Genomic DNA, 17,982 nt, shown 5'->3' with positions numbered 1-17,982 from the left:
GAGGAGATAAACAGTGGGGCTGGGGAGGTGAGAAGTGAGGCTGTCCATGCAGTGTTTAGCTCCAGGAACTGCTTTTCCAACCTCTGCACAACTCCTCAGGAGGCATGCTGCATCAGTTGCCATTAGAAAAGTCTTCTATCACTTCTCCATAGTGGTCATTACCTGCCTTCCTCTTTAACTATACTTCTGAAACTTATTAAGTGTTCAAGCCTTGAAGACCAGATGTCCCTGATGGAGGAGACAGGGCTCGTCAGGGCGTTCTCCCTTGTCATGAGCCCAGGGTGTCTGTGGTGCTCTGGACTTCAGGTGTTCAGAGGAGCCTGAAGAAACCTCTCAAGAACACCAAGTCCGGAGCAAAGCCCACAGTCCCTGGAAGCGTTAATGGGCCCCACTGAGGGCCATGCCCGAGAAAGCCTCCCCATGGCCTTGTTAGAGCCCATCCTTGGGGGCTGTGAGTGCAGGAAGGCAAAGGCGCTGTGCAGGCAGCTCTGCTGCTGAGCAAAGCCTTGGCTTGCTTGATGAAGCAGAAAGGCCAAGGCGTGACCTGCAGCCTGTGGGGAGGTGGGTGCTGTCCCTCACAGAGGGCTCAGGGCTCTTCCTGGGGACCATGGAAGGTGGGCATCCAATGCCCAGTGAAGGACAGCAATGGCACAGCAACTTCCAGCTTCCCCATGGGGCCGCAAGGAGGCAACGATGCCCCCGTGCCGTGAGGACATCATGTCTTGACATGACCCTCAGAGGCAGAGACAGCTGCCACAGCCAAGGGGACACAGACCTGGGTTCTACTGGTGCCTTCCAGCCTTGACAGTGCCCTCTGCCCTCTTCACCACAGGCTGTCCTACATGGTTGGAGCCCTGCCCCTGTTTCCCTGCAGGCTGTAGGCACCATCTCGCTGCCCTGCCTTGCTCTCACCCCAACATTGCCATACCTTCGCTGAGGTACCTCCACTCTCACCGGCTGTTCCGTGAAACACAAAGCCATGGGCTGATCCAGGCTCCCTATGGCTGAGCTCTTGCACCGCAGCAGGACCCCTAGAGTGAAAGTTCTTCCTCCCGATAGCCACTCTCCATTTGCAACATTACACTTTGTGAAATCTTTTCCCCTCTCCTCTTTTTTCCCACTATCCAGAAAAGCTTTACCACCTCAGGAACTGCCCTCCAAGTAGGGAACCTAACTCAATAGCTATTTTTGGTGGTCTTTCCCCTCAAAAAAGTGAAGTCACCTCCACATGGTCTTCTAAACCACATGGCTGCTGCTGGCCTTTCAGCTTCTCCCAGAGACGTGACCAAGCCACATGCCTGCTGCTGTCCTCTCATGTCCACAGGCAAAATGGACATGACAGCCTGTACCCCAGCCCTTTTCCTGGAGAGGTCCTATGCTGTAGCTTGGCAGAAGGACTTTCCCAGCCATGTTCCTGTTGCCGGCCTGTCACCTCCAGAGACAGAACTGACCTCACAGGCCCCTTCACAGCCAGGCATGTCCTCCTGCATGAGGAGTTCCTGAGAATCAGCTGTCCTCCTCATAACACACCCCTCTGTCACCCTCATTCTAACCCATGACCTGGCCACAGAAAAGCAGCCTTGTTTCGTTCAGATTTCTCAAATGCATTTCCCACAGGCCATTTCTATGGAGAAATATTCTTCACATGAACTTCCCTAGTTGTGTTGACATTTTTTATATATGCTCTTATAGCTCTATGGCTTCTTTTTCCAGGTTGGACTGACCTCTGGAGATCGTTGTATCCAGCCCTCCAACTGAAGCAGGGTGACCTAGACCAGCTTGCTCAGCAACGTGTCTAGGTAGGCTTGCAATAAATCACGGAAGCATAAGAACAGAGAATCATTTAGGTTGGAAAAGACCTTAAAGGCCATCAAATTCAACCATTACCTCAGGACAGCCAATTCCGTCACTGAATCATGTCCCGAAGCACTGTGTCTATGTATTTCTGAAACATCTCCAGGGCTGGTGATTCCACCAGCTCCCTGGGCAGCCTGTTCCAATGCTTGACCATCCTTGCAGTGAAGATGTTTTTCCTCATATCCAATCTAAAGCTCTCCTCTCTAACTACAGGCTATTTCCTCTTGTTCTGTGACTTGTTATGTGGCAGAAGAGACCTACCCCCGCTCATCTACAACCTCCTTTCAGGTAACTCTAGAGAGCAGTAAGATCCCTCCTGAGTCTCCTCTTCTCCAGAGTAAAACCACTTTTCAAAAGAAAACCGTCTTTTCAGACACTCTTCAACAGACCAGGGCTCCAGACCCTTCACCAGCTTTGTTGCCCTTCTTGGACATGATCCTCAGCGTTTCTCTTGCAGTGAGGGGCCCAAAATGGAAACACAGTGTTCAAGGTGTGGCTTCAGCAGTGCTGAGTACAGGGGGTCCATCACTGCCCTGGTCCTGCTGGCCACACTGTTTCTGATAGCAGACACGATGATATGGGCCTTCTTGGCCACCCGGGCACACTGCTGGCTCTTGCTCAACCATCTGCCAACCTGCACCCTCAGGGTACTTCCCCACCAGCCTGCCTTCCAGCTACTCTGGCCCAAGCCTGTAGCGTTGTGGGGGGCTGTTGTGACCCACGTACAGAACTGGCACTTCTCCTGGTTGAACTTCATACAGTTGGACACATCCAAATGGTCCAACCCGTGCAGATCCCTCTGCAGAGCCTTCCTGCCTTCAAGGACATCAGCACTGCTACCCCACTTGATGTTGTACACAAACTCACTGAGGGTGCACTCAATCCAGACCATTGATGAAGTTCTGAAGCAGGACTGGCCCCAGCACTGAGCCCTGGGGAACACCACTCCTTATGGGCTGTTGTCACCTGGATGTCACTCCATTTACTACCCCTCTTGGGGCTTGGCTGTCCAGCCAGCTTTAACCCAGCATGGAGAACACCCACCAAAGCCATGAGCAGCCAGTTTCTCCAGGAGAATGCAGTGGGAGATGCAGCCAAAAGGCTTTCCTAAGGTCCAGGTAGACAGCATCCACAGCCTTTCCCTCATCCACTCGGCAGGTCACCTTGTCCCAGCAGGAGATCAGATTCATCAGGCAGGACCTGCCTTTCATAAACCCATACTGGCTGGTCCTGACCTCCTGGTTTTCCTGTGGCTCCTGTGTGATGATGCTCAGGACGATCTGCTCTACAACCTTCCCTGGCACTAAGATCAGTTTGACAGGCCTGTAGTTATCCCGATCCTCCCTCCTACCCTTCTTGTAGGTGGGCAGCACTTGACTAGCATTCAGCCTTCTTGGGCCTCCCCAGTTAGCCAGCACTGTTGAAAGTCACCCCTGTGGTGAGGCAATAGAGAAATAGACCAATGATTTTCAAAGTGTCCCTGCATCACGGGATGTCCATTGTCAAGGACACAATCAAAAGCACCTTGTCCTTTCTGGATATAAGGTTCACCGGAACCACGTGTCCTCTGGGGCGGGAGGCATCACTGGCAGCAATGCCTTCTCCTGCAGCACTGCACAGTCCAGCCCTGCATGTCTCTGGTCCCAAGGACAGCATGGATTGCTCTCCTTAGGGACATCTCATTTCACCTTCACAGTGACCTCTGCCCACCACCCCAGCATGCTCTGCAGCAAAACATTTTGCTGGCGTGTGACCTTGGACACTTGGTACCCATTATTATTTTTGTAGTTACATGTCTGAGCTTGGCCCAGGTGACACAGGTGTGGTTCAGGGTAACTGCTCTGAAAACACCTAAATCAGGGAGAGGAAGGGGAAAAGTCTTATTTAAGCAGCATGAGGAAGCCTTAGGATCAATAACCTCACATCTTCTTGGGGAATTTAGAGATCCCGTGGGTTTACATGGCAAGGGTTTGGGAGTGGTTTGGAGGTGTTTGTAGGGCTGGCAGAGGTGAGAAGAGATCAAGAGCTGACTCCATGACCATAACAGCAACTTTCATTTGACTCCAAAATGGACCAGCCCCTGCCCAAACCTGAGCCAATAAGCAATTCTAGTGGCACCTCTGTGATACCCTATGGCAGAAAGGACAAAGCAGAAAGGGAGAGGAGTGAGAATGATGTGAGAGAACAACCCTACAGACATCAAGGTGAGTGAAGAAGGAGGGGAGCAGCGAGACAGAGGCTTGGTGGGATCCTGCAAGCCAGTGGTCAAGTAACCACCTACTGACAGTCACAGGGCAGCACAGTGACAATGCTCCTTTATGTGTCGGTAGGTTTACTGTTTACATCAGTATTCTAGCACAGCTGCCAAATGGGCCAACAGCTGTGATGCTCCCCTGGATCTGAAACCCTGCATCATTCGTGTCCACCTTGGTACTAGGAGCAAAGCAATGGTGGAGTCTCGTCTCCCAGGGGCAGTGAGGCAGGAGAGCAGCAGAGTGCAGGCCCCAGGTCACACACTGGCAGGCTGTGGCCTGTGCAGAAGGAGGGAACACTCCTTCGGGTGCCCTGGAATTGCCTCACCGGTCTAAACCGCGTGGTGGATGCCTGGGCTGTTGGAGGCTGCTGTCCTTGCCGAGCAGCTGTGCTGAGCTCTGCCACCTGCCTTGGCACTTGGTTCCCTCAGTGTCACAGCTCTGTCTGCAACAGGACGGGCTGCAGCTGCCTCTGCGTGGGCGCCTGGCTGAGGGCACTGCTGCACATCTGGGCTGAAGCCCCCCAGCTGTGGCACCAGCCCAGCTCTGCCTGGCCATAAGGCAACCTGGTACCAAGTGTCCCCGAGCCCGGGGGTGCAAAGGCTTTGCTTCAGAGCAGAGACATGGCCTGGGCAAAGGAGAGCTGGGTCTTGAGCCCTCGGACTGTGCAATGAAGTGCTGAAATGGGCTCTGCAGGGCTTACTGAAGCACTGAAGACATCCTCCCTGCCCCTGCCTGCAGAACCACCAGACACACACATGCACACACGCTCTTTTAGGAGTACTTGGATCCTTTGCTGCAGTTCTCCTGGTGTCCTCTCTAGTAATGGGTTAACAAAAGTTGATACTCCTGCAGAAAACTTTTTCTAGTAAGGGAATTGCCACTGCTGGAAATAAGTGTGTCCCCCCAGGAGAGGCAAGGCCCATGAGGGATTGCCTCATCCTGCTGCCCAGCAGGTTCCCCTGCAGCCCCAGGGACACCTGGAGGGAGCCCAGAGGGGCAGGGGAGGGAGGCAGGGAGAGCTCAAAAGCAGCCCTTGGTGGGGGGCTGCTGAGAGCTCCCTGCTGGAGAAATCTGCAGAGCCCTGGAGCCGGTAAGTGTGTGGCTGCAGGGCAATGCCTCTGCAGCTCCTAGCTGGGTCTGCAGCAGCTGGGGCCCCCCCAGCCTGTGGGACCGTGTGGGAGCCTTGTGCTGTGGAGGAGGCCAGTGTGCTGCAGAGCAGGGCTTCCCTGCTGCAGCGTGGGAGGGCCAGGGCATGTGGGCTGCCTTGTGCCAGGGCCGGCTGCAGGGCTGTGAAGGTGGCTGTGCAGGCAGGGGTGCCCAGGGCTGTCCTTGCCAGCAGGGTCCCTGCAGCCCAGGGGGCTGTGTGCTGGGGCAGGGGCTCTGCCGCCTGCCAGGGGCAGCTCTCAGCCTGCCGGGGGCTCCCGTGCGGCTGCGGGGAGAAGCTGTGTGTGCAAGGAGTGACCCCACACAAGGAAGTGCTTATCTGTTGTTAAGAGGGTGTTGTGTGCTTCAGGGCTGCTCACAGCTTCCGCTCACTGCCAGAATATTTTCCATTGGTGGTTTCAAAAATTAGTACAAAGCAAGGTTAGTGTAAAGGTAAAGTACTTTCTTGAGTCTGTTTCCGTTCTATACTCTTGGGGAATGTGTTGGAATACACGATGAAGGAGTTCTTAATAATGACAAGTCCCCTAGACTCCTGAATCGTAACTTTGAAATATCAGAGGGTTTTATTTGAGTCTTCCTATGTGCATTCAGTTACTCCTTTCCCACGGACAAAAGGAGCTTTGCCTTTGCTGGATCCACCAGGCTCAGTCTCACCTGACCATTATTCTACCTGCAAACAAGTTACCTGTGCCCAGCCAGTGCCCTGCAGACAGGCAGCTTTGTGTAGGGCCAGAGCACAGAGGTTGTGATGGGATCTGTGAGCTCTGACGGGGAAAGACCTGGCACAGGGAGATACCTCCCACAAGGAAAATCTCCTGGCAGAAGCGATATGATCAGGGAATGAAAGGAAACTTCAGACAGAATTGTTGTGGAAGGGAGAATCAGAAAGCTCTCTCTGACCATGTGCAGTGCAGACCCCTTTCTCTGAGGCATCCCCCTGGCCTGCTCTCCCCCCAGCAAAGCCTCTGCCCTCAGGGCTGGGGGTCCCGAGGCGTGAGCCACCCCCTCTGCAGCCAGAGCTCCAGCAGAGCCGCGGTGCAGCTCTGCAGCCACATGCCCCGGTCCCTCTGCAGAGCACAGGGGCTGAGAGCAGCTGCCCGGCAGTGTTGGTGTGTGGGAGGTGGCGAGCAGAGCTGGGCAAGGGCAACGCTGCCCTCAGTGCCTGGCTCGCTCGCCCTGGACACTCTTACCTAGGCCATCAGTGCAATTTTACTTCTTTCTCTGCCGTTTTGGGTTAGTTTTATTCTCTAGCTCTTGCTGTCAGGCTCTCTGGGGATGGGTGTTTCAGCTGCAGAGTCACACTCTGACCTTGTGGGTCCTCTCCTGCAGGTGTGTCCATGGGAACAAGTGTCCCAGCTTTCCTCTCAGCTGTGGGGCTGTGGGCAATGCCCTATGTGGGGCTGGGCAAGGGGCTGGTTCTCCCTGAACCTGATGCTCTTGTTAGGGCACTTGGCTACCTCCTTGAAGTTCCCTTCCAAGCAGCGAGTTGCCCTCCAGAATGGAAACCTGTCCCCTCGCACCCATTAGTGATCTGAAAGCCCCACATAGAGGCGTAGAGTTTCTGTGATGGAGAAAACACTGTTGGGGTGGGTGAAATGAGCTGTGTATCCTTTGCTGTGGGTGGGATGCTGAGTTCTGATGAAAGTCTACAACCTTTACTGGTCTGTGGTGGGTCAGTCCGTTCTCAGCAGTGCCTTGTGGTATTTCAGGGTAACATGGGAGTGTGGCCACCATTCATCTCAGGAAGGTGCAAGCCCATAGAAACTGGGAACCTGATGGACAGACCGCCTCCCCTCACTGGGCACTCACCCACAGGCAATCCTCTTGCCTCACAGACCTCACTCTGTTCCCCCGGAGGGCAGCAAAAATGCTCTGCTTTTCTGACATCTGAAAATACTCAACAGGAGAGATGGGGGGGAGCTGTGAAAAAAACTAAAGCTCTCTTACAATGCCTTCACCCTTCCCGTTCCTTAGCACTGGCGCTGCAGACGCTGACCAGCCCTTCTGCGTTGGCACTGGTTTCAGAGGACAAAGTTAAACACCAGGACTGGTCCCTGCCCCCACCCACTGCTGCAGAGTGGGGCTGGCTGGTCAAGAGCCCGTGGGCAGATGCCCTGCTCTTCATCACCCACACGGCCAGCACCAAGCAGGGCTGCAGCCACACAGCTGCAGGAAGGTCTCCGAGGAAAGAGAGGGATGTCTGTGTGTGACGGGGGGATGGTCTGTGGGAAATGGCTTTGATTTTGCTTGCAGAAGTCTCCCCTAAATTATCACTGTCTTTTTCTCCTGTGACAGGACCATATGCCCAGAGGCAGCACATGTCCAACAGCAGCTCCATCACCCAGTTCCTCCTCCTGGCATTGGCAGACACGCGGGAGCTGCAGCTCTTGCACTTCTGGCTCTCCCTGGGCATCTACCTGGCTGCCCTCATGGCCAACGGACTCATCATCACTGCCATAGTGTGCGACCACCACCTGCAAACCCCCATGTACTTCTTCCTCCTCAACCTCTCCCTCCTCGACTTAGGCTCCATCTCCACCACTCTCCCCAAAGCCATGGCCAACTCCCTCTGGGACACCAGGGACATCTCCTACTCAGGATGTGCTGCACAGCTCTTCCTGATTGTCTTTTTCCTTTCAGCGGAGTGTTCTCTCCTCACCGTCATGGCCTATGACCGCTACGTGGCCATCTGCCAGCCCCTGCACTACGGGACCCTGCTGGGCAGCAGAGCTTGTGTCCACATGGCAGCAGCTGCCTGGGCCAGTGGGTTTCTCTGTGCTGCGCTGCACACGGCCAATACACTGTCACTGCCGCTCTGCCAAGGCAATGCCCTGGGACAGTTCTTCTGTGAAATCCCACAGATCCTCAAGCTCTCCTGCTCACACACCTACCTCAGGGAAGTGGGGCTAATTGTGGCTGGTGCTTCTTTATTATTTGGCTGTTTTGTTTTTATTGTTCTGTCTTACATGCAGATCTTCAGGGCTGTGCTGAGGATCCCCTCTGAGCAGGGATGGCACAAAGCCTTTTCCACGTGCCTCCCTCACCTGGCCGTGGTCTCCCTCTTTGTCAGCACTGCCACGTTTGCCTACCTGAAACCCCGCTCCATCTCCTCCCCATCCCTGGACCTGGTGGTGGCAGTTCTGTACTCGGTGGTGCCTCCAGCAGTGAACCCCCTCATCTACAGCATGAGGAACCAGGAGCTGAAGGGTGCAATGTGCAAACTGATAGCTGGATGTTCTTCTAAAGCATTAAAATGATGAATAGCATTTATAATGTAGTTCATCACAGACCCTGACTCTCTTCTGAATTTTTTGTAGTTACTTGTGGTATTTCAGTTCTGATAAAGTTGTCATCCCCATTCTAATTCCTTCTGTGATTTTCTTTTCTGAAGGTGCCCTGCTCTCTCCTCATCTAACAAAGCCAAAGGGCCATTAGGAAACTATATTTTGGCTGGGATTCTTCCTTCCAAGGCCTTTCTGGAGCTGCAGGGACAGTTCCTCTGTCCACAGACGGAGGGGAAAAGGTTCCTGGCATGGCAGCAGTACCAGGGAACACCAGCCCTTGGCTCTCAAGTGCTGTCCTTCTTCCACTTCCACACTCTCCTTCTGACCCCATGCCTTGGTGTAAGGCCTGAGGGCTCTGGCAGCTTGGTCACCGCCGTGCTGCGTGGCAGTCCTGTGAGCGCAGGCAGGGGCAGGCAACGGGCACTCTGTGACGGTGCTGGCCTCCATAAAATGCTATGGATTTGTGGAGACCACCTGAATGCAGCACTGCAACGTGCTTCCTTGAACCGAGGTCCCCGTGGCCGTTGCTCATGACGAGGGCCATCTCCGCGAGGTGCCGAGCAGGGCGCGACACCCCCGGGCTGAGGTGCTGCCAGCCTCTGGCAGGGGCAGCAGGAGGCCAGGCAGTCACTGTGCCTGCTGCAGTGCTCTGCCTCCGCACGTGCCAGGGACGGGCTCGTGCCTCTGAGCACCCCTGTGTGCGTGAGGCTGGGGTACAACCACGCCAGCAGTGCATGAGGCCAGCTGAGGTGGGGACACCTCCCAGCACCTGGCCGTTCCTGTGTGTGACTGCAGGAACAAAGGCCACTGTCCCAGGGAGATTCATCTCACCCGCCTTGGGCAGGCTCATTGCAAGGGCCTCGGTCTGATCACGGCACCCTTTCTGGATGGTGCCCTCAAATGTGTCCGAGCAATCAGGGAGGTTCTGGGGTCCTGGCAAAAGGCAGACATCCAGCCTTTGTTCAGGAAAAGCAAGAAGGACAATTGGGAGAAATACAGGCTGGTCATCCTCACCTTAGTGTCTGGGGAAATGATGGTGGAAATACTCCTGCAGCCATTTCCAGGTAATTGTGGGACATCAAAGGGCTTGCTGCACCCATACGTATTGAGGCAAGAAGGGGATGGTTTGTACCTGGACCTTTGCAAGGGGTTTGACTTTTTCTCCTGCACTTTCTGTATAGGCAGATGGGTGACTTCGGGAGTGAAGAAATGGAGGATACTGTGGGTGGAAGTTGGCTGGGGGCTTGTGGCTATGTCTCGAGCTAGCTCAACAGCGTCAGGGAGCGAAACCCGACCTTGGGAGAGAGACACAGTTATGCTTGTTGGAAGGAAGCCATGGGAGCAAGAGGAGAAACTTGAAGATAGAGAGTGGTCTGCAGAGCTTGTGGCCTTGTAGGTAAAGGGAGTTGCTGAGCTGCTGTGTCTGTAATAAAAAAAGAGCCCAGAGTGGAAAATTGCTGAGCACAATTACAGGCTGACACGTCAGCCCCCTGCAAAGGTATAAAAGGCTTGCTTGATTATTGATTAATAAAGTGTCTTCGAGGTGTCTTCAAGTGTCTTTGTGCCTTCGATCCTCTCCCAGAGTCGGTGCATCATACGCCACAGGGGCTCAAGACCAAATGTCACCAGTGGTCAAGTCCTCCTGGTGGCCACTGACTAGTGGCATCTTCCAGTGCAAGCAGTTGGGCCAACTGTGTTGAATGTCTTTATTGTCTCCCAGTACAAGTTGACAAAGTGGCTTTTCAGACCCTCCTGTGGATGATGCCAAAGTGGGCAGAGCCCTTGAGCGATGCCATCCAGTTCACCCTGCCTTGAGCAGGACAGCTGGACAAGGGCATTTACAGGGGCCTCTCCCAACCTGAGATATTCTAGGACTCATTGACTCACTTCCCTGGAGAGCTCAGTTGGGATGGGATAGCAGGGGTAAGAAGGGAAAACAGAGGCGCAGAAGCAGAGACAAAACATGGTCCAGTAGAAACAAAGCAGTTCCTCTGGGGAATGTTCTCTCAGCCAAATGGTAGGTAGGAAATCCATGAGATAAATTGGCTGACAGAAGCTTCCCTTTATCTGCTGGGTGCTGGGCCACGGGGAGGGTGACGGCTGAGGACGGTATCTCGTGGTGAGTTGTGTCTCAGGGACTCACATTCCAGCAGGAAGCCAATGGCTGTGATGGGGACAGTGAGGCCAGTTCTGCCTGCGGAGGGGACAGGCCACCAGCAGCAATGTGCCTGGGAAAGGGGCGGTGAGGTCACCTCTGCCTGACACAGCGCGTAGGGCAGCCCCTGACTCATGGCTGGGACACGTGCTGTTAAGCTCCATCTGCCAGTGTCTCGGGCAGGCCAGCAGAACCAAGGGGCTTCTTTCTTGCTTGTCACGTCACTGCTGCCTGAGAACATGACAGCACCGCAGCAGGCACACCGCTTGCTCGTGTCTATGCGAGAAGCTGAAAGGCTCGCAGCCTTGGAAGAGTGCAGTGAGGCCGTGGCATGGTCAGGGGAAAGGCCACAAGGAGGGGGATGGGTCGGGATGCCCGCCTGAAGGGTGGTTTCCCAGGTGGTGGAGCTTTCCTTGGAGGTAGGGAAGAGCAGGAGGGAGAAGCACTGCCACCCAGTGCAGCTGGGAAAGTGGAGACTGGAGGTCAGGAGGAGGAAATGTCACTCAGGGGCTTGTGCTGTGGTGGGAGACGTCGTCCAGAAGGAATATGAGATCAGTCCATGTCTGTGTTTGCAGGAACAGCGTGTGAGGGTGGGCAGACATCAGTGCATGTGTGGCAAGGGCAGGGTGAGAGCAAGGTGGGGAAGCCAGATGGGTGCCTGTGGCCTGCCGGGGAAAAGCAGCAGCCGTGGGACAGCGTAGGACAACGTGAGACAGAAGGCAAGGGGCATGGGCAAGGCTGGAAGTCACCAAGAGAACCCAAGGGTTGTCCCCTTGCGTACGGCCATTGCCTGTGCCGTACAGAGTGCAGTTTATGGCACCTGCAGTGTCCTTGGCCATCTCTTCCTTTCCTGTGGATCTCTTTGTCACTGCTTTCCCCAGTTCAGCAGCCCCTCGCCAAGGAATAAACCACCCAGCAGAAGAGTGAAACCCAGTGGGTCTCTCTGTAAGGGGTGGTTGATTCTGCCTGTATCTCCGCAGGTAAGTTGTTCCCCACCGACTGTTCTCCAGTGTCTCAGTCAGTCATATCAGGAAAAATCCCTCCCCGTGTACATCTACCCGACCACCTTGGTGGTAATGCTTTTTGTGCTACAGGGCACATATCCAGCACCACCCAGTGCCCAGTGGAACGTTCCAGTACCTACGGCTAGTTAGTTCTGACAGCTTCATGAAATGCATTGAGCAATCACAATGTGGGTAGGGCCCCACAAAGACCAGAGTTCCATTTTGGTGTGTCTCGGCTTCATTTTAGTAACACACTTCACACTGAGTGTGGATTCAGTGTTGTCCAGGTCTGGAGGTCAGTCTCGTTCCAATGAGTGTATTTTGGTCTTAGCCACAGTTACTCCCACGAGTCCCCAATGGGATGGGGATACCAGCTACAGGCATTCCTGCATGAGGACATTCAGGGAAATGGGTACCTACCCAACAATCACTCCTCCTAACAGCATTTATCGATTCTTCAACAATTTTCAAATGAGTATTCCATGTCCATGACTCCTCCTGATCCCACCCAAGCTGAGGATTTAGCATACCACATCACAGGCCAAATTCTATACATCTGTAAAACATGTTTCAACATATATCTACAAAGGAGAGACAAGTAGCAGGCTCCAGCCTCCCTGTAGACAGCCCAGTCTTATCTGGGGTCGCATTTCAGTCATTCACTTATATGCTGTCTGGCAATAATGCAAGATACCGAACCTAGAACTTCATGATTCTGGAGGTAGTTTCAAGCATAAAGGTTTTTCTTGCTTGACAGTCCATTCTGGTGATGTGGCTGCTTAAATCCTGCTATGGCACGTCCATGGAGTGACTCCTTCAGGCTTGACAGCAGCGTAGGAGCTGAGCAAAATCTGGAAAGGTCCTTTCACTTCTCTTCAGAGGTTCATCCAACCACGTTCTAAGATACACACAATCTCCGGGTCGGTAGTGATGTACAGGCACGTCCAGGGACAGGTCTGCGCTCACAGTGACGTACCTCTGGAGAGAGGACAGGACCTTTCATAGAGACTGAACATACTCTTTTAAGCCATGTTTCCCTTCTATTATTTTGGGATTCACTCCCCTTTCTGTCACCTGGCAAGGTTTACCATGTATCCTTTCCAAAGGACTAAGTCTCTCCTTCTGTTTACGCTGGATCCTGTATCTGTAGCAATGCTGAGGGAAAAGCATCTGACTGCTCTCTCTGAGGTTCTTGTCAGATTTTACTCATCTGTCCTTTCAGGCTTTGCTTCATTCTTTCTATTTTCCCGCTTGATTGAGGTCTCCATGGAGTGTGGAGATCCCATTTTACCCCTCCTAGTTTAGCTAAAAGGTGAAGGGCTTCTACTACCAAGTGTCGACCCCTACCCAAAGAAAGTCCTATGGGTACCCCAATCTCAGTATAATCTCTGAACTTACACTTACGATATTTCTTATTGGTGCGACAAGGGAAAGCTTCCAGCCAGCCTGAAAAAGCATCTGCCATTACTAAAAGGTACGGATACCCATTTTGCTGCAGTAACTTGGAAAAAGTCTAATTGCCAGTAATCCCCTGGGCTTTGTCAGCCCTGGGAAAGATCATTGGGCTAGGTGAGGGTTATTCTTCAGGTACAACTCAGGCTTCTTCACTCTGCTTTTTGTTTTCCCAGTCATGGTACATTTAGAACTTGCCCTTTCAAGGCTTCTACCAAACTCTCAATTCCCCAGAGAGTTTCTTGGTGCTTCCTTTTAACCAATTCACACATAATTTCCTCTGTAAATGTTAGTTGATGCGAAGGAGTCACCCATCATCCGTGATTTGGGGTTGCTTCAGTATATTAGCCAACTGATTGTTTTCTGGTGGATCCTGTGGGCTCTTAGGCCCTACTTTCTGCCGTTTCTCTGGCAGGACTAGCAATATTTGACTTTCAGCTGCTTCTTTCCTTGCTTGATCTGCCACTTGCTGTCCTATATGCACCGAGCTATCTCCAAGGTGCTGCGCTTTACAATGCATAATTGCCAGCACCCTGGGTCAACTGGTCACCTGAAATGATGGTTGGGTCTTTGCCTCATAATTTGACGGGGGATCCTTGAGAGGTTCAGAGTCCTCTTTCTTTCTTTCTTTCCAACAGCCCCATCGGCATGGTCTATTCCAAAGGCAAATTTCAAATATGTCCATGCATTAAAAAAGCCTTGTCTGTTCATAATAATCCCAGTGCCCTTAGTAAGGCTGTGAGTTCTGCCTCTTGGGCCCACGTGTCAGATGAGAGGGCTTTGGCTTCTCTTCTCTCTCTGATAGTTACCACCACATGTCCTGCTCTTTGGGTCCCATTTCGCACAAAACTACTACCACCTACAAATAAGTCCCAGTCTCCATTTTCTGTTGGCGTGCCTTTTAATTCCACTCGGCTAGAATATACCTCTGCCATTGTCTTTAAACAATCATGAGTTGGTTCTTCTTTTCCACTGAGATCATGTCATTTTTGCCCAGGTGTCAGTTCCTGGGCCTCTTGCATCGGTAATACTGTAGCTGCCACCGTGCGCGGACAGGTTGGCCGTCCTTTACTGACACTGTCCAGCTGTTTGGAAAAGCTCCCCACGGCTCTGCTCCATGGTTCCAGGCTCTGGGCCAACACTCCTAAGGCAACGTGTCACCTTTCATGCACAAAGAGTTCCAATGGGTTTTCTAGATTTGGGAGGCCTAGAGCTGGAGCACTCATTCCAGTCCGTTTCCATTCCGTAAAGGCATCTCTGCACTCCTGAGTCCAGACAAGGAGGTTTCCCTTTCCTCCGACACCTTCATATAAAAGCTTGGCAATGAGTCCCAAATTCGTTATCCGTAAGTGACACCACCCGGCCATTCCCAGGGATGCTCTGAGCTCTTGTTTTCATTTGGCTTCTGGGATTTGACAAATGGCCCTTTTCCTCCAGCTCCAAGACCCTGCTGGCCCAGGCAAATTGTAAATCCCCAATTGGTTGCTTCTTCTGGGGTGGTCTCTGCCTTTTCCCAGGGTACTTTGTACCCTGCTAGCCCCCAAAGTTTAGGAGGTCCTTGTTATAGAATCTTCTTTACTACTGGTTGCTAGCAGTATGTCACCTACCTATTGCAGCAAGGCGACATTTTCCTACCTCTTTTGCCAGCTTTCCAACTCACTGGCTAATTGATTTCCAAAGACTGTAGGGCTATTTTTAACTCCTTGCAGTCATACAGCCCTGCACAGCTGGGTTTCTCGACCAGTTCCAGGGCTTTCCCATTTGAAACCAACCGACTGGTGACTGGCAGCAGCCAGCACAAGGCAGAAGAACGCATCTTCCATCTCATACAGTAAACCATTCCTCATTCTCCTTCAGGGTGGTCAGGAGGGCATGTGGGTGTGCTACTGCCTCATGGACATCTTGCACAGTTGGATTTATAGCTCTTGAATCTTGCACCAGTTTGTATTCTTCTGAATTTGGCTTCCTGACAGGTAATACTGGAGTGTTATGTTCTGATTGGCATTCTCTTAGTAACCCCAAATCTGTGATTTGTTCAATTAAGGACTGCAACCCTTTCCTGACTTGTAGTTTAACTGGGTACAGCTTTTGACTTGCTGGTCTGCCATTTGGCTTCCACTGGATGATTACTGGTTCCCCTGCTTGGGGTTGCCCTGGTGTTCCTGAAGCCCATACAAGAGGTATTGCAGCATTTGTAACTGCTTCTGGTATCTGCTGTAGCTCGGCTTCCTTCTGCAACATAAAAACGTGGGCATCCAAATCTTTATTGTCAGGAATATGGTTCCTTTGAGGAAGCCCAGGTGGCACCTCAGGTAGATTTGGTTTCTGTCAACCAGCAACTGAATGCCAGCCCTGCAGTGCGTCACGGTCTGACCCAAGTTCATCCAGCTGGTCCATGAACAGGAAGCCCATCACAGTGGGGGTTCCAATCACCTGGCTACTCCCACACTCCACTGGTACTTATTCCAACAATCCCTTGCTCAGCCCCGTGAAGATACCATCAAAGAACCAGTGCATGGTTCTCACAGTGTTCCTGGATCACAGCATATGCAAACTGAAGCACATTTTCAGCAGCACCATGTCCTCCTGGAGGTCAGCCTCCCCTCCCCCACAGGCCTTCAGGGGCCTCAGCAGCACTGCAGCTAGCCAAGCCTTCTTCTGCCAGGGCTGCAGAGCCCAGCACTGCTTTTCTGGCCTTGCAGAGGGCAGGGCTTCCTCTGCTGGTGCACTTAGATTGCCACCGCCACCCACTCCAGCAGGTCTCTGGTCTCCAGCACAGCACGGGCACACGCTGGCTCGGGGGCGCTTGGTACCAGCTTTGCCCGAGAGAAGCCTGAGCTTGGCCCCAGCGCTACGGCTGAGGTGCTGCAGCCCAGAAGCGCACCGATGGCTTGGGACTGGGGCTCAGGCAGGAGGAGCTGGACTTCCACATGCTGTCATCGTGCTGGATATTGATGGAGTAAATCATGATATTGATGAAATAAATCATGACGGGTGGTGGGACGGGTCACAGTGGTGCGGCAGGGAAAGGTGTGGGCTTTTCACGAGGGACAGGCCAGGAAGCTGAGGAGGGGATGCCCTCCGTGTGCAGGCACTTGTTGCACGTGCGGATCTCCTCTCCGGGGTGTGCAGCAGGTTGGGTGAGCCCTTGCAGGAGAGTGTCAGCGAGAGGCCGGTTAGTGTGCCATCCTGGTGGGAGACACAGCACCCGCACTCAGGGTACGGCAGCGGAGAAAGGCTTATCTAAGCAAGCCAAGGAAGTCTGCAGGTCCATGATCCCAGCTCTTATTGGGGACTTCATGACCCTGACGCCTTCTGGAAGGGGAGCACAGCAGGATACACCCTGTCCAGCTGGTGTCGGGGGTCTCTTGAGACAAATTCTTTGCACAGGTGTCAGGCCAACAAAGGTGACGCTCACCTGAATCTGGTCCTTGCCAAACAGGCAGTGCTGCTGAGGGATGTGAAAACCAGTGTCAGCCCCAGCTGTAGTGCTCATGAAATAGGGGGAGAAGACTTTAGCCTCTTCAGGGGACTTGTAGTGGTAGTCCCATGGGCAGCAGCACTCAAGGACAGCAGAGCTGTGTACGGCTGGTCATTCAGGAAAGCATTTTCCAAGCGGAACTGTCCATACCGAGAAACAGGAAATCAAGCAGACATGTCAAGAGAGATATTGGCTAAAGAAGGAATTCCTCAAGAATCTCCAGAGAGAAAAGGAAGCATCCTGGAGGTGGATACAAGGGCTCAAAGAGGAATTTAGAAATAGGGATGTCTTCAGGGAAGCCAAAGCCTGCTTAGTATGGGGTCTTGCAAGATGTTCAAGGGCATCAAGAGGATCTGTCACTACTTGCAGAACAGTTTAAGAAATAAACGAAGCCCCTGTGTGGCCACTGCTGAGCTTAGTAAGAGCAGGTCTAGATAAATCTGAACATCCTCCAGGTCCTCTTTGCCTTAGTCTTCCCCAGCATCGTGTCCCAAAGCTTTGTGCCTGAAGGCAGGACTCTGGAGGGAACCAGCCAAGTGTGGATGGGGATCATGTCAGGAGTCATTTGACCAAATTCAATGCTTCCCACTCCAGGGAGGTGGAGGGGCGGCATCCCAGGGAGCTGTGTGAGCAGGCCGATGTCCCAGTGAGGCCATTCTCCATCCCCACTGGAAGGTCACAGAGACTGGAGGAACTTCCTCTTGACTGGAAGCACCCATGAATCTCGTGATACCCAAGAAGGACAAATTGAAAGTCCTGCCCCTAAAGTGGACCGAGGCCCTGCGATGACACAGGGCAGGGACTGCCTGGCTGGGTCCTTGGTTTGCATTCGGCAAACTAGGAGCCATCAGGAAAGGTGACCAACAGCCTCCTGGGCTGTATGACCAGGAGCACAGCCACGGCAAGTCATTCCCCCCCTCTGCTTCCCACTTGTTTCACCACATCTAGAGTACTTGTCTAGCTTTGGTGCTCCGCAATAGCAGAGAGACATTGGCACGCTGGAGCCATTTCAGTAAAGAATCACAGAGATGGTCAAGGCTGGAGCACGTGCCCTGTTAGGTCAGGCTGAGGGAGCTGGGCTGGTCCACCCTGGAGAATGGAGGGCTTTTGTGGGAGGATGTAAGAGCCTTGCGTTGCCTATGGCAAGGTTTCCAAGAACTCACTGTGGTACAAGGCAGGAGCACAGGAAGCAATGGACTGAAGCAAGAGCGCTGTCCTCCTTCTTCACCTTCAGCCTTTAGCTCGGGGAACCACAGGCTGCACAGACCCCCAGTGGTGAGGGGTGTGCCATCAGTTCGAGTCCTCTTGGGTGACATTTCTGGCACCTGAG

General features: G+C 53.1%; 1 protein-coding gene across 1 annotated transcript; it reads left to right on the top strand.

The window, feature by feature from the left end:
- Positions 1 to 7,579: 7,579 nt before the first annotated feature.
- On the top strand, positions 7,580 to 8,533 carry LOC129782912 (olfactory receptor 14A16-like). Its single transcript, XM_055792428.1, has one exon. It carries the CDS (start codon positions 7,595 to 7,597, stop codon positions 8,531 to 8,533), a length of 939 nt encoding a protein of 312 aa, XP_055648403.1. The 5' UTR covers positions 7,580 to 7,594.
- Positions 8,534 to 17,982: the final 9,449 nt, after the last annotated feature.

The sequence above is a fragment of the Falco peregrinus genome, chromosome 19, assembly GCF_023634155.1.
Source record: "Falco peregrinus isolate bFalPer1 chromosome 19, bFalPer1.pri, whole genome shotgun sequence".
NCBI lineage: Eukaryota > Metazoa > Chordata > Aves > Falconiformes > Falconidae > Falco > Falco peregrinus.
This window is presented reverse-complemented; position numbering and strand designations above follow the sequence as displayed.